General features: G+C 43.1%; 1 protein-coding gene across 1 annotated transcript; it reads left to right on the top strand.

Moving 5' to 3' along the window:
* Window positions 1-1017: 1017 nt before the first annotated feature.
* Window positions 1018-10305, top strand: wasf3b (WASP family member 3b). Its single transcript, XM_079575701.1, has 9 exons — window positions 1018-1128; window positions 5051-5207; window positions 7740-7874; window positions 8004-8157; window positions 8232-8349; window positions 8427-8608; window positions 8721-8987; window positions 9190-9500; window positions 9585-10305. The coding sequence occupies exons 2-9, from the start codon at window positions 5075-5077 to the stop codon at window positions 9740-9742; spliced, it is 1458 nt and encodes a 485-aa protein (XP_079431827.1). The 5' UTR covers window positions 1018-1128; window positions 5051-5074; the 3' UTR covers window positions 9743-10305.
* The last annotated feature ends 2440 nt before the right edge of the window (window positions 10306-12745 follow it).

Below are 12745 nucleotides of genomic sequence, written 5' to 3'. Positions count from 1 at the left end.
GGCATGGAGATGGCAGATGGAACATTGTACTGTATCTTATTGAAATATTTTACATGAAGCACCGAGCAAGAAAATTAAAGTGGACTCATTGGTATATCTGCAGTCTCTCTCTGTCATTGGAATGAGTGTTGCGGAAAGTTACTGTTACGGCAATATAGTATCAGTAACTACGGTGGGACGAAAAAGAGAGTACACCCTTTGGGGTCTGCCTTAATTGTTCATAAAATGTGGTCTGATCTTATTAAAATCACAAGAATGAGTGAACTGCAACGTACCAGTATCACCCAAACAATTACATGTAAACATTCACAGGACAGGGAGGAAAAAGTGAGTGGCTAAGAATCCTCCAAGAGCTAAGTAGACACATTTCTACAGACATTTAGAGTCAGGTGTGAGTTAACCTGAAGGCCAATCACTGTGGTGTGGTTTAGCTCAATCATTCTGATTCTATTAAGGTCAGACCACATTTTATGACCAATTTAGGCAGAAATGTAAGAAATTACACATTTTCCTCCCACTGTAACCTGCTTGTTCTCAATCTATAAAAGTACTTATTAGATGTACAGATGAACTCTCTGCTTCTACCATAGCCTGAAGGACTCAAACCTTTTTTTTTCTTTTCAATTCTACTACCACTACTAGAAAAAACAGGTGATAAAGGACCTTTAAGTCTTAACTCAGCAGCTCAGTTCATCATCAATGCCCCTCCCAGCAATCATCTATGCCCTACTACTAGCTAGACATAATCCCTTTACATTAATTTGTATCTCTAACAAAACGCCTCCCATAATAACGCGCAATGTGCATCAAAAATTGTATTTCAAGCTCCGATGGCGAAGACGCATTGTTGAGCGCTCAAGCGACGCCCAGTCTAGGCCCCACCCCGACTTCATTGAACACAGTTGTCGATCTCTATCACTCACTTTTTTATTGAGCTACAATTGGCCGCAACAGACGTCCGTCACTCGTGAAATCCTCTCCTCTGTGATCTGATTGGCTGGCACACCGAGCAAGCCCCGCCCCGCCTTCAAAGGACGTTTTAGTGGCCAGACACGGGATGGCAGTGCTAATAGGAGTATCTAACGGGACATGCGGACCGACACATATTTACTGATCACTTAAGTTGTGGTAAGTAGATGACCGTGTGACTCTATTTGATCACATCTCTTTGTTATTCCGTGTAAGAAATCGTGTTTATTTAATTTAACGCACTGCAGTAACTACTCTAAAAGTAAGATCAGTGAAATAAGCTAGCTAACCAAGTGGTCAGTGGAGCGAGCGGACACTCCACTTGACCATCATAATAAACATGCCCTTCTGCAGTGTTAAACGTCTAAAGAAAGAAAAGACAGCTTGATGTTTGATGATGCCCAGTTCATACTTTTTGTTAACAGGATGCTGAGTAGGAAATATTGTAACGGGGGTGGGGGGGAGCACTTTGGAGTTGGATGGGATGAGCAGATGTGGGTCAGTGTCGGGAAGCGGCGGTGCGGAACACTGATTGATCGGGGCTGCTATTAGTTTCTTTTGCAACTATCAGCCAGTGGGCAAAATAGAAAAGACAGAGAGAGAAAGAGAGAGACGGCATGTTGTTGTAGTTACAGAAGCATGACATTTGTGTGACAACAAGCGCTCAATAAATCTATGCTGTGGATCTCCCCCAATAATACGCGTGTCATTGCTGGTGATAGATAGTCATTTTTATTGGAGTACATCATATAGGGCTGTACAATTAATGGAATATTGGTAGTACATGTATTGCAATATTCTCTGCAAACACTACAATCTTCTGCTCCTGTCCCCGGGGTGTTTCCTCATGTATAAAACCTACTAATCTCTTGTAGTTTTCAGCTTCTGCAGAGCAAATCTCCCACGTTAGTGTTCCTGTATCTCTTTAAAATGTATTCTGTGAAGTTGTCAATTGATTCTTTATTACAATGGCAAAGAATGATCATTTGTTCTGTTTTGTTTTTTTAACTTTGGAAATATTTGGGCAACTGATAAGCCTACTAATTTTCAGAGATTGATGTGCAGCTATTGCTTTCATTGTTGTGTTACTGTTTGTCCCCAGATTATTTTTTGATCAGCAAAAGACTAAAAACTCAGAAGTCGTTGTTTTTACTCTATAAATGTTTTGAGTAAAAACAAAGGCTGTGTATAAGCAGGTTGTTTTCAGACTACGAAGGGGACCTTGGTCTCTGTTTTTAAAGGGAGACACTGTCCTCTACTGCACAGCTTTGAGTGCTCAACCCGGGCAATGCTCCCCAGACAGTGACATTTGTTCAAAGCGGCCCTCAGGCATCATCCCCATTCCCCACAAATGCCACTGTAATTTTGAAAGCAGTTGTCCTTGCATCATGACAGAAGCTGTGTATAGATTATATTTAGGGCAGCGCGCCGTGACGTAATCCAAAACTGGATAATTCATAGCAAGGCAAACCACCACACAAGAAGCTGTGCTCAGATCATAAATTGATAATGATTCGCCTTTCACATCTTAATGGACTTCCCACATCTTCATCTCAGCATTTCCGTGTCAGTGTCTTACAGGAATCACCAGGGAACTGCGTTGTACCCTGAATGCAGCATGAATGTGACCCCTTCAGAGGATTCAAAAACATTTCTTTTGCAGTTGAAGGGCCTGTTTACATGCTGCGAATGGGATATTTGAGAACCTACCTTGTGATTTGAGTCCAGAGAGCATAGTTATTATTTGAGTATCCAGACACGGGACACAAAAGAGCAGATCGAAAGTGCAGATGGACACTGACTGTACTGTACGTGTCTTACAGTGTGTGTGGTTTGAGAGCTCAAGTGTTGGGTGACACTTTCTGTGAGATTGCCACGGCTTTACTTTCTCTTCGTTTCCTTCCCTAATGAGCGCAGGCTGGCTCTCTGGGCTTTCATGGTGAGGGTACAGGGGCCCTTAAAGAAGGCGGAGGAGGATGAGGGGGAGGATGCATTGGAGAGCTGGTGTGGTTGCCGTGTGAACGAAGCCCCATTGTCCCGGGAACCTTTCTGTGGCTTTCCCGAGGTGCCTGTTTTTACCCCTCCCCCAATGCAGTACCCTCTTTCTCCCATCACACCAACAATATTGCCATCTCCCTAAGTTAGCTTCTGCCTCACTCTTCAAACATTTCCAACACTCAGACCACTTTGCCCCACTTTTGGTCTGTCCTGAACGCCTAGTTTTCATTTATTCTTCTAAATCGCACAAGGCCCTCAGTCCCTCCTCCCGCACCCTCATTTGCTCATTATTTCGCCTCAGTGATGTGATTGTTATGCCAGGCAGACAGTAAAGAACATTCAACCCAATAATTTACATTTTTGCTAGCTGCATGACACACATTAACCACATTTGTGTGCTTCACAGGGGCTGGAGATGATGTAATTTGAGCCTTTGTCTGTCTATTTGGCATGAGGCTGTTGGTGGTGGGGGGCAGCTTGTCTTGTTGAGGGCCCGGTTGGTGGGAATTGGCCACAGTGAAGAAGTGTCTGTCTTTGACAGCTGCTACAACAGTGTACAGACTTTCCCTTCCATATAGCAATATTAGTAAGACACGGCCTAGCGCTTGTATTGAGAAGTTTTAGAAATGCTTTAGGTTTACATTTACTGTCACTGCATTTTGATGAAGTTCTTTTTATTGAATTATCTGTTAACGTCTTGTTCCTGTAACACATAAAACAATGATGTAGTGAAAGGAAGTCAAGAGCTGAAACACAGAGATATTCAGCAATCTGTCAAAATTGCTCTTCCTCAGCACATTATGAGGTGCTACATGTGCGACTTGTTTTGCTCATGTGCAAAACAATTAGCACATGCGAAAGTGGATTGCCAGCAGAGTCATTTGCACATTTGCATCATTCTCTCATTTACACATCAGATTTGGGGCTCTAATACTGTCATACAAGTAATTTAAACTGGCCAGTTTGGTGGAACATGCTTACAAAAAGCTATATTCTAGTTTCCAGCTTGCACTCGCTATTTAGTGCCTGAATTTCTCCATTGTGAGATCAATAAAGTCCACTCTTATCTTATTTTGTTGATGTGACCCTTTCTTTTGCCTGAAATAAAGTGAATCATTTGAGAAGTTTTCCCCAGATATTTTCTTGATGCAACTCTGTTTATCAAGACTTGATACTGGAACAATTCAACTCATAACCTGACACAACAAGGTTTGCAACACGTTAAAATGCAGTATGTACAAACTAAAAATAGCTATTCTTCTATGTAAATATTTTATTAGCTTTCTGACCTACCACAACTGCTCTTGTGTCACTCCACATGTGATGAAACTAGTCTTACTCCAAGTGTGTGTAAAAATGCATCTTTTGATGGGGAATATGTGTTTTACATGAGTTGGGTGTGACTGTGTACATCCCTGTCCTTCCTCTCAGTCGCTCCTTGGCTGTATTGTTCCAGTGTTGGGGCAGGAAGCAGAGATGTGACAGTGGGAGGACCAGGAAACAGGAGCAGATTGAGAGCGTAAAAACAGGAAACAGGAAAGAGCGGCGATTGCATGGCTGCTGTGATGCATGTTTAGATCTCAAAGGCTTTTACCATTTGAACCATGGAGTTTCCTATCAAAGCCAGGGGTTGGTTTTCCGTGACTTGTATGTTGTTAACGTTGTATATTTTTGGAGCAGGGGCACATTGGACATTGGCGGCCCATCAGCTTTTGCTGTGGTTCAAACACACTCAAAAATCTGTGTGTGATGGGTCCAGCTGGGCATCTGTCAAGCTGTCCTAGGATAAGCTGCACACTGTATCTTCCTAATGCGTAAATCTCACTGCTGGTCTTTGGGACACTGATGTTGCTGCTTTTCGTGCTTTGTGCACTCTTCGTCTGCAATGCTGTCACTAAAATCAGTGCTGATAACAATTCTAGTTATGTCTATTATCCAGTATGTTTACTACAACCTTTGATCAAATAAAATCCCCCTACAATCAAACACTAAGAGTTGCCCTGACTTCCCTATCCAGTATCCATGCACACCTACTTCCAAGTTGCATTAAAACAATCTAATCTTTCTCACCATCTTCTGACAGTTCGTCCCGGTGTGAGGCCTCACCATGCCGCTGGTAAAGAGGAACATCGACCCGCGCCACCTCTGTCGGGGGGAGCTCCCAGAGGGCATTGGCAGCGAGCTCGAATGTGTGATGAACAACACTCTGTCCGCCATCATCCGCCAGCTCAGTAGCCTAAGTATGACACACAGATGCACACTGAGGCCGCAGAAGCCACAAATAAAGACGTTTTAAAGTGATATTAATTGTTTGGAATTGACAACAACCGACCGCAGACGACTAGAGGAGTGGAGTGATTTTGAGGACAGACCAACAGCTGCCATGACATTTCCTCAGGCTGCGTAAACTGTGACTTTAGCATGATGACCATCCACTCGGTGTGTGTAGCCTCTTTGTAGCAGGACGGGATCACATGGTTGCCTTGTTAATCCCACCCCAGTGATTGATTTGGTGGTTGTCATAGTTGCAGAGCCCGGGGTCATTGGGCGAGCTGCGGGCTTACTGCGGCCCTGGACTGGGACATGGGGGCGGGAAATGTAATCCTTTTAGATGGCCACACGAAAACGAACACATCAGGGCAGCTGTGGACATGCCACTGTTTCATGATCTCGGGTCATTATTCTGTCTTTGATGTGTAGGGAGAACTGAAAGATATGTATAATTAAGGTTATTCCGGTACCATTTCTTCCAATCCGATGAACAAATGGTATTGATACTGGGGCTCAGGGTTTCTGCCAATACCGAGGACCAGTCCAATTGAAACTAAAACAGTCCGACTGTGACTAAAAAACGTAAAAAGACTGTCCAGAGCACATGGATCATGATGCACAATTGTGTCGGTCCTCTAAAGACGAAGTGAAGGCATCAAAGAAGTAAAAATGAATCATGTCTCTGGTGAGTTTTAGTGTCTGCAGAGCCTCTACAGACAGGTTTTAAGCTGCTCGGCGCATATAATAAGCAATGCAGTGAACAGCTTATGCTCACGCTTGTGGGCCCTTATTTATTTAGATAATACAGAATGGTCTTATATCGGTGAATCGTTTAGGTCCTACTTCCTCAGATACCTGGAAAACCTGGGGTCCTCTCAGCAAAACATCCAGTGTCGGTATCAAAACAATCCTATAATATCTACTGTAATTATTATACTGTAGTTATTTATCCTCTTCACACATACAATAATCAACTTCAAAATTATAGAACAAAGAGTGACATTTTTGAGCAACTAAACTTTCCTGATCTATTATTACATTGTGCAATTGTGTTTCATGTGGTCTCCCTTTGAAATGAAATCACTGCATTTTGCTACAAAGTCCATTCCCCATTCTCTGTTAGTCTGACCACTGCATTGTATCAAGTTCCTGCACAGGGAGTGGGCCTTTCAGCAGCAGCTGTGGGTTAAATATAAGTGCTCTCACAGGCCTGAGGGGTCTACATACACTACAGACATGACACACATATGTGAGAGCTCTCTGAAATGACAAAAGCCCCGTGTGCAAGGCTAAATATGCCCCAGTCTGCACAGTAACAACACTTAGGGCAATAGTTAGTTCCTCTAAAGCCCAGGGGCAGCTTGTTTTTCCATTGAATCTTGACCTGGGTGCTTATGAACCTATTCCCTGGGGAGTTCAAAGTTGATGGGGCAACACGCAGCAGGCCGGATGTAGGATGCTTCCTTCCTCTAAATGTTTTTCCTGCAGCCCATCCTGTCAGCAGGAGGGACAGAAATAGACCTTAGGTAGTGTTTGTTTAAGTTTGGTGTAGCACCTTTGCTTTACACTCTTTACACATGAACAATGTTTGCAATTTAGCAAAACTGGACAATTTTTTTCTTCACTCCTAGTTATAGTACTTTATATTGTTATTTTTCATCACAACTTACAGCATAATTAACCTTTGGCCCATCACCTAAGGCCTTTGGTTTACAGCCTCTGGTTTAGAGCCTCATCAAAACATTTTAACGACTGGCTTTCTGTGAAGTGAAGATGGCTAGTTTTTAGACCTGTTTGTCACACTATATGCAAAACAAAGAAAGTTACCAATGTTTTATGTGTTATTCTTTGGTTTCTGTTCAAAAACACACATTTTCATGGCGCACTTTCAAACCTTATTCCGCTTATGAATACTGTTCATAATATGTATGCACACCTGATCCCAGTCGAATTAAAATTGCAGTTCGAATGGTTGCAGTCGGCATTATTAGTGTAGCTAGCTATGAATACTTGGAAGTAGCTTTTGCTGAATATTACACACATCAAACACGTTTCCCTTTTTAAACACTACATTAGCAAGTACAATAGTCTTTGCTATCAACACAACATCCTGTTTCCATGGAGTCCTATTATGCATGAAACCTGCTTACCCTGTTATTTAGACCTCTCCAAACATGCTGTGAAATGCATGTGATTCTCGTTTAACAGTTCATCTTTCAGTCTTTCTTTAAATATTAATGAAAGGGATATTTTTTCCAAAATCATTCTGCTCTAGTTCATATTTTTGGTGTTGTTCCATGGAAAATAACCATCCTGCAGTGCCTTTCAAGACTTGGATTTCACATTGTGTCACATTACTGCGATATTGATTGGCGCTCAGGCTGCACAGACATATTTGGCTCCTGATATGGATTGCAGGTCTACTTTCTCATAAGTCCTATTATAAGCTCTCATATTCTCCTCCTGTCTCTGTGTGTGGGTTGTCTGCTCGGTGTCTTTAGGTAAACATGCCGAGGACATATTTGGTGAACTATTTAACGAGGCCAACACTTTCTATCTACGCGCCAACTCTCTCCAGGACCGCATCGACCGCCTGGCTGTCAAAGTCACGCAGCTGGACTCCACCGTGGAGGAAGGTGGGTCAGAGGGCCATGCTCTGCCTTGATGTCACATCTCTAAAAATGTCTGCTCCCTGTTGCATTGCTCACTCTTGTTCCATTTTGTTCTGTTTATTTTCCCCATCTCCCTCTTCTTGTGGCTCATAGTTTCCTTGCAAGACATCAACATGAGGAAAGCCTTCAAGAGCTCTACCACGCAAGACCAGCAGGTGGTGTCCAAGAACAGCATACCCAACCCTGTTAAAGACATGGTCCATCTGAGCGACAGGCCTCCTCCCCTCAGCATCCTATCATCATACAGGTCATTAGTCTTTGGACGTCAGATGTTTAATTTACATTATAGCTGGGTCTTTTAACATGTGTCTGTCTTTACAGGGATGACCACAAGGATGCACTTAAGTTTTACACAGATCCCTCCTACTTCTTTAATCTTTGGAAGGAGAAAATGCTGCAGGACACAGAAGACAAGAGAAAGGAGAAAAGGAAACAGAAGGTAATCCAAAAAAAAAAACATTTCAAAGAGGATTTAATAAGTCCGACGTATTTCATGACTGATGTTTTCACCCCAAGGAGCAGAGACGTTGCGTGGATGGCACATTACAGAGGGAAGTCAAGAAGGTTCGCAAAGCAAGGAACCGTCGTCAGGAGTGGAATATGATGGCCCTGGACAAAGAGCTGAGGCCTGACCATCGACACACAATCCACAGAGACAGAGCTACGTCCTCTGAAGGCTCAATGTCCCCAGAAAACAGGTATTTGCATTCGTTCACGGATATATATCTCTTGGATGTATATTTACCTTAATGAACGTGATTGATTGATTAAAAAAATACTAACAATAAATAATTTTGTTGCGTTATTCAGGGGTCATGTCCCTGACCAACATCACTATCCAAATGCTATGAACCATGCGGGCCACGCTCACACTTACTCCGGCCCTCCGCCAAGCGTGCTTGCCGCTCAGATGGCTGCAGGACACATCCCTAAAGCGGCTGAGCTAGAGGGCAGAGGACGGGCCATGGCCTACCAGGGCGGGACACTGGGCCGCAATCACCACCAGGTCCCGTTGCCCCCTCCACCAACGGAAGCCATGAACGGGGGCTCCATGTCCCTCCCACCTGTTGATTACAGGTACTATACTGTGCCACACAGGCACATTTAATCTATAATTATTACATAATTAAAACAACACCTCTTGTATCTGTCACTAGAGGGCAATTATAAGTTAACGCTGCCATCTAGTGGCTTGTTGTCATTATGTCACTTTTACTATTAGCTTTGTGCTGCAGTAAAGCTTTGCACTGTCCTAACTTTCTCTTTTGTTCTCTGGCAGTATGGATGGTTATGCCAACAGCCCTCCTCCGCCTCCGCCTGCTCCGCTCATCCCATCAGCTCAGACAGCCTTTGCTTGTCCTCCTGGTGGACCAATGTCTCCAGGACCTATAGGGGCTGCTGGGGGGTATGCCCCACCTCCACCTCCTCTGTCTGGAGCGCAGGCAGCCCCCCCACCTCCTGGCCCACCTCCTCCTCCCATATCCGCTGGTGCTCCCCATTCCACCACTCGCAAAATGTCTTCCTCTGCCGCTGCTGAGAGCTCTGTGGTCAGTGATGCCCGGAGCGACCTACTGGCTGCCATACGCATGGGTGAGTGTCACAGTTAAATGAACGGTATCCTCTGTGCTGTGCATTCCACACAACAAATGTTTATAATAAATCCAATGTTTGCAGGTATCCAACTCAAAAAGGTGCAGGAGCAACAGGAGCAACAGGCTAAGAGGGAACCAGTAGGAAATGATGTGGCCACAATCCTGTCACGTCGCATTGCTGTGGAATACTCTGACTCAGAGGACGACTCGGAGCTAGAGGAAAATGACTGGTCCGATTAACACACCCTACAATCTGATAGTTTGACCACTTAATGTGCACAAGCGAAACACATGTTGGACCAATGCCACTGAACCACGATCACAGTAACTCACTAAATGCACACCACATGCTGTAAAATTTAACATAAGCTAAGCTAGTTATAACTGAAAAATAATGCTTAACATCCATAGCTAGTTATAAATGATAATCCAGCCACTGCCTCTGAGAGCAAAGTGAGCAAATCCTAATTCTCGTCCTGTTAGACCCAGCGAAGGTGCTTATCTCGTTCAATCAAATCTGAATAGTGACTAAGATGCTAGAGCGGTTCCTCTTGTGCTGACCAATCTACTTGTATGCTGTTTACTGAAACACTTGTTTAAGCCATAAACCATGTGGCATGTCATGTCGATGAAAGTCGCTGGAAGCAGGGCAGTGTTAGCAGAGTGTCATATAAAATGCTGTAATATTTAAACCTAAAGCTCATAAATAAATACACTAACAGACTGAGCCATGAGTGCGGCCAGAGCGTGGCTGCAATGGGGAGAGGAGCTGTACAGTGAGAGAAATAAAAACGATGAATGAATGAAGCGTGGCGTCTTTGCTGTTTCACTGTCACCATAGAGACAACACATACCTGGCTCAGACTCAGTTTCCACGGAGACGATACAGCTGAGGAGGAGGTTACCAGGGAAACCGCAGGGGGAGAAAGGATGAGCACAAGGCGAGTTTTATGCACAGCACAGTTTTAATACAAAATTAACAAGTCTCATTAGAGTGAACTGATCAAAGTGAGCAATAAAAAGTACAACTAACACCTTGGAAAAATAGACACCACGTTCACACACACACACACACACACACACACACACACACTTTGTACAATATCTCAATTAGTGCATGTTGATTATCATTTATATGTTTCATTTTGCAGATACTTTGTGCCATTTTCATCCCAAAAAATAAAGTGCATTTTACATTGAAAACTACGCATACACATACACAAGATGCTGAGTTCCCTTCTGAACCCCCACCCCCAAATAAAGTCCAGCACACATTCACAGGCCCTTGAGTGTTTGATATTTAGCTCTAGATTCGTAGTCACCATCTTCCTCTGAAACCCTCCAAAACCCTCCAAATATCCAGGAGTAGTTAAAACGTGTAGATTAACATTGTGCACGGATAAGATTTACATCCAGTTTCACAGTCTTACGATATTGTTGGTGGAAACAAAGCCCTTTTCACACCTGCACATCCTCGTCTTTACAAGCGCATCGGCTGGCTGCCATGTGACAAAAGCATTATTAACATAGTTTTGTCTCTAACCTCGTTTCTGGCTAGTTACCCATTAACCTGTTTTTACATGTAACTGAAGCAAGTGAACGTCACCAAACCATTATTACATTACCGTGGCAATAATACGTCATTATCAAAGTGGTACAAACCAACAGTAGTCTGACAGGTTTTGGTAGCACCATGCATGATGGTCCCTCCTCTCAGGCATGCTTTATTTACATAAATAAATTAGAAGTGAGGGGAGAGGGTTCGTTTAAAGAACTTGTTGATTAATACTACATTCATAAAAAGGCTTTACAGCGCCGTTATAGCATACAACATGAAAGTGTTTAGGCCAGACTTAAGTGGAAAAAATAGAACTTCTCAATGAATATAACAAAATAGACTTTTCTCCAAAGGAATACACAATTGTGGTGTTTTGTTGTGTGCCAGCCAGAGCTGTTTGGTGCTCACAGAAAACTACAGTCTGACACGGTGCACAGGTTCACATACGTACAGTGGCTACAGTCCAAAGCTGCAAAAAAACTGCTCCTCTGATCTCCTTGAGTCACCTCTTTAAAAAGCACATATTGACCAAGGAAAGCAAGAGGGAGCACTACTTCTGTCTTTGGAACGTGCCAGTTTTAGCTCATGTAATTGTTCAGAGGTCACTTAATGGGCACTTGCCTTGACCAAGCAAAAAATGATTCAGTACAAGAGAATATAAACATTATATTGACATAAAACACTTTAAGGACTAGGATCCCGCTTCATTTAGAGTCCTTTCACTTTGGCTTGAAAAGCTGGGGCCAACTTCTTCCTAGTCGCACATAGAGAATCTGTTTAATCTGTGAAAAGCTCTACATGCTGTAAGACAAACACAGAACGAGGCCACTTCTCAGAGTTCACAGGAAGACTGGCAGCATTCACCAAGTTCGGAGGTCACCAAAGGACGACCCTTAATACAGCGATTAATAACCCCTGACGACACAGGGGACACGTCACAGTCTGCTAACGGCTGGATCACAAGCACTCACACACATGCACACACCCAATAACCATGCAACTCACACACTAACACAGCCGCAAGTTAAACATCCCAGCGGACACTCGAGATTCTACCACACCGACTACATGTGGACACGAAGCAAAGGCAACAGACACTTTTACAATTCAGCTTAATTGTCTAAAGCCCAATAGGTTGCGTTCACGGTGCTCCAGAGCAGTGTTTTACAAAAGAGTGGTGCGTGTGAGCAATGTTAGACTAGATTGTTTCATTCATGCTTCAGTTTTGCATTTGAGTGCAGTGTTTTGTTTTGTAGATGTAGTCCAGTTTAGGTCAATCTTGGAATCTTTTTGAGACCCGGTTTAGTTTTATCTGATTTAACCTTGATCTATAGATGGGGATAGGATTAGAAGGTCAAATATTTTATGAGAAAATCCTGGTCATTATTTGTTAGGGATTGGCACCACAAATGTGCCACATTCATTTTATGGCCTAAAGTCCTTCAACTGACAATAATCACATCAGTGTCTTTTAATAAAATGTGTGCTGCAAGGATAGATTACGTTAATAGGCTCAGTAAACACAGAGATATTAACCATAAACCCCATCAATATTAAACTACAGACTAAAATGTTATGATGTCACATGAACGCAACCTACTTCTCCTTCTGTGGAAAAATGAGGCAGTGATTTTTCAGAACACAATCTTTCGGCTCAAAGGTGATTATTCCGCATTTGAGACAAC

The sequence above is a fragment of the Gobius niger genome, assembly GCF_951799975.1.
Source record: "Gobius niger genome assembly, chromosome: 18".
NCBI classification, from domain to species: Eukaryota; Metazoa; Chordata; class Actinopteri; order Gobiiformes; family Gobiidae; genus Gobius; species Gobius niger.
The sequence above is the reverse complement of the archived record's forward strand: the minus strand, read 5'-3'. Positions and strand labels throughout refer to the sequence as shown.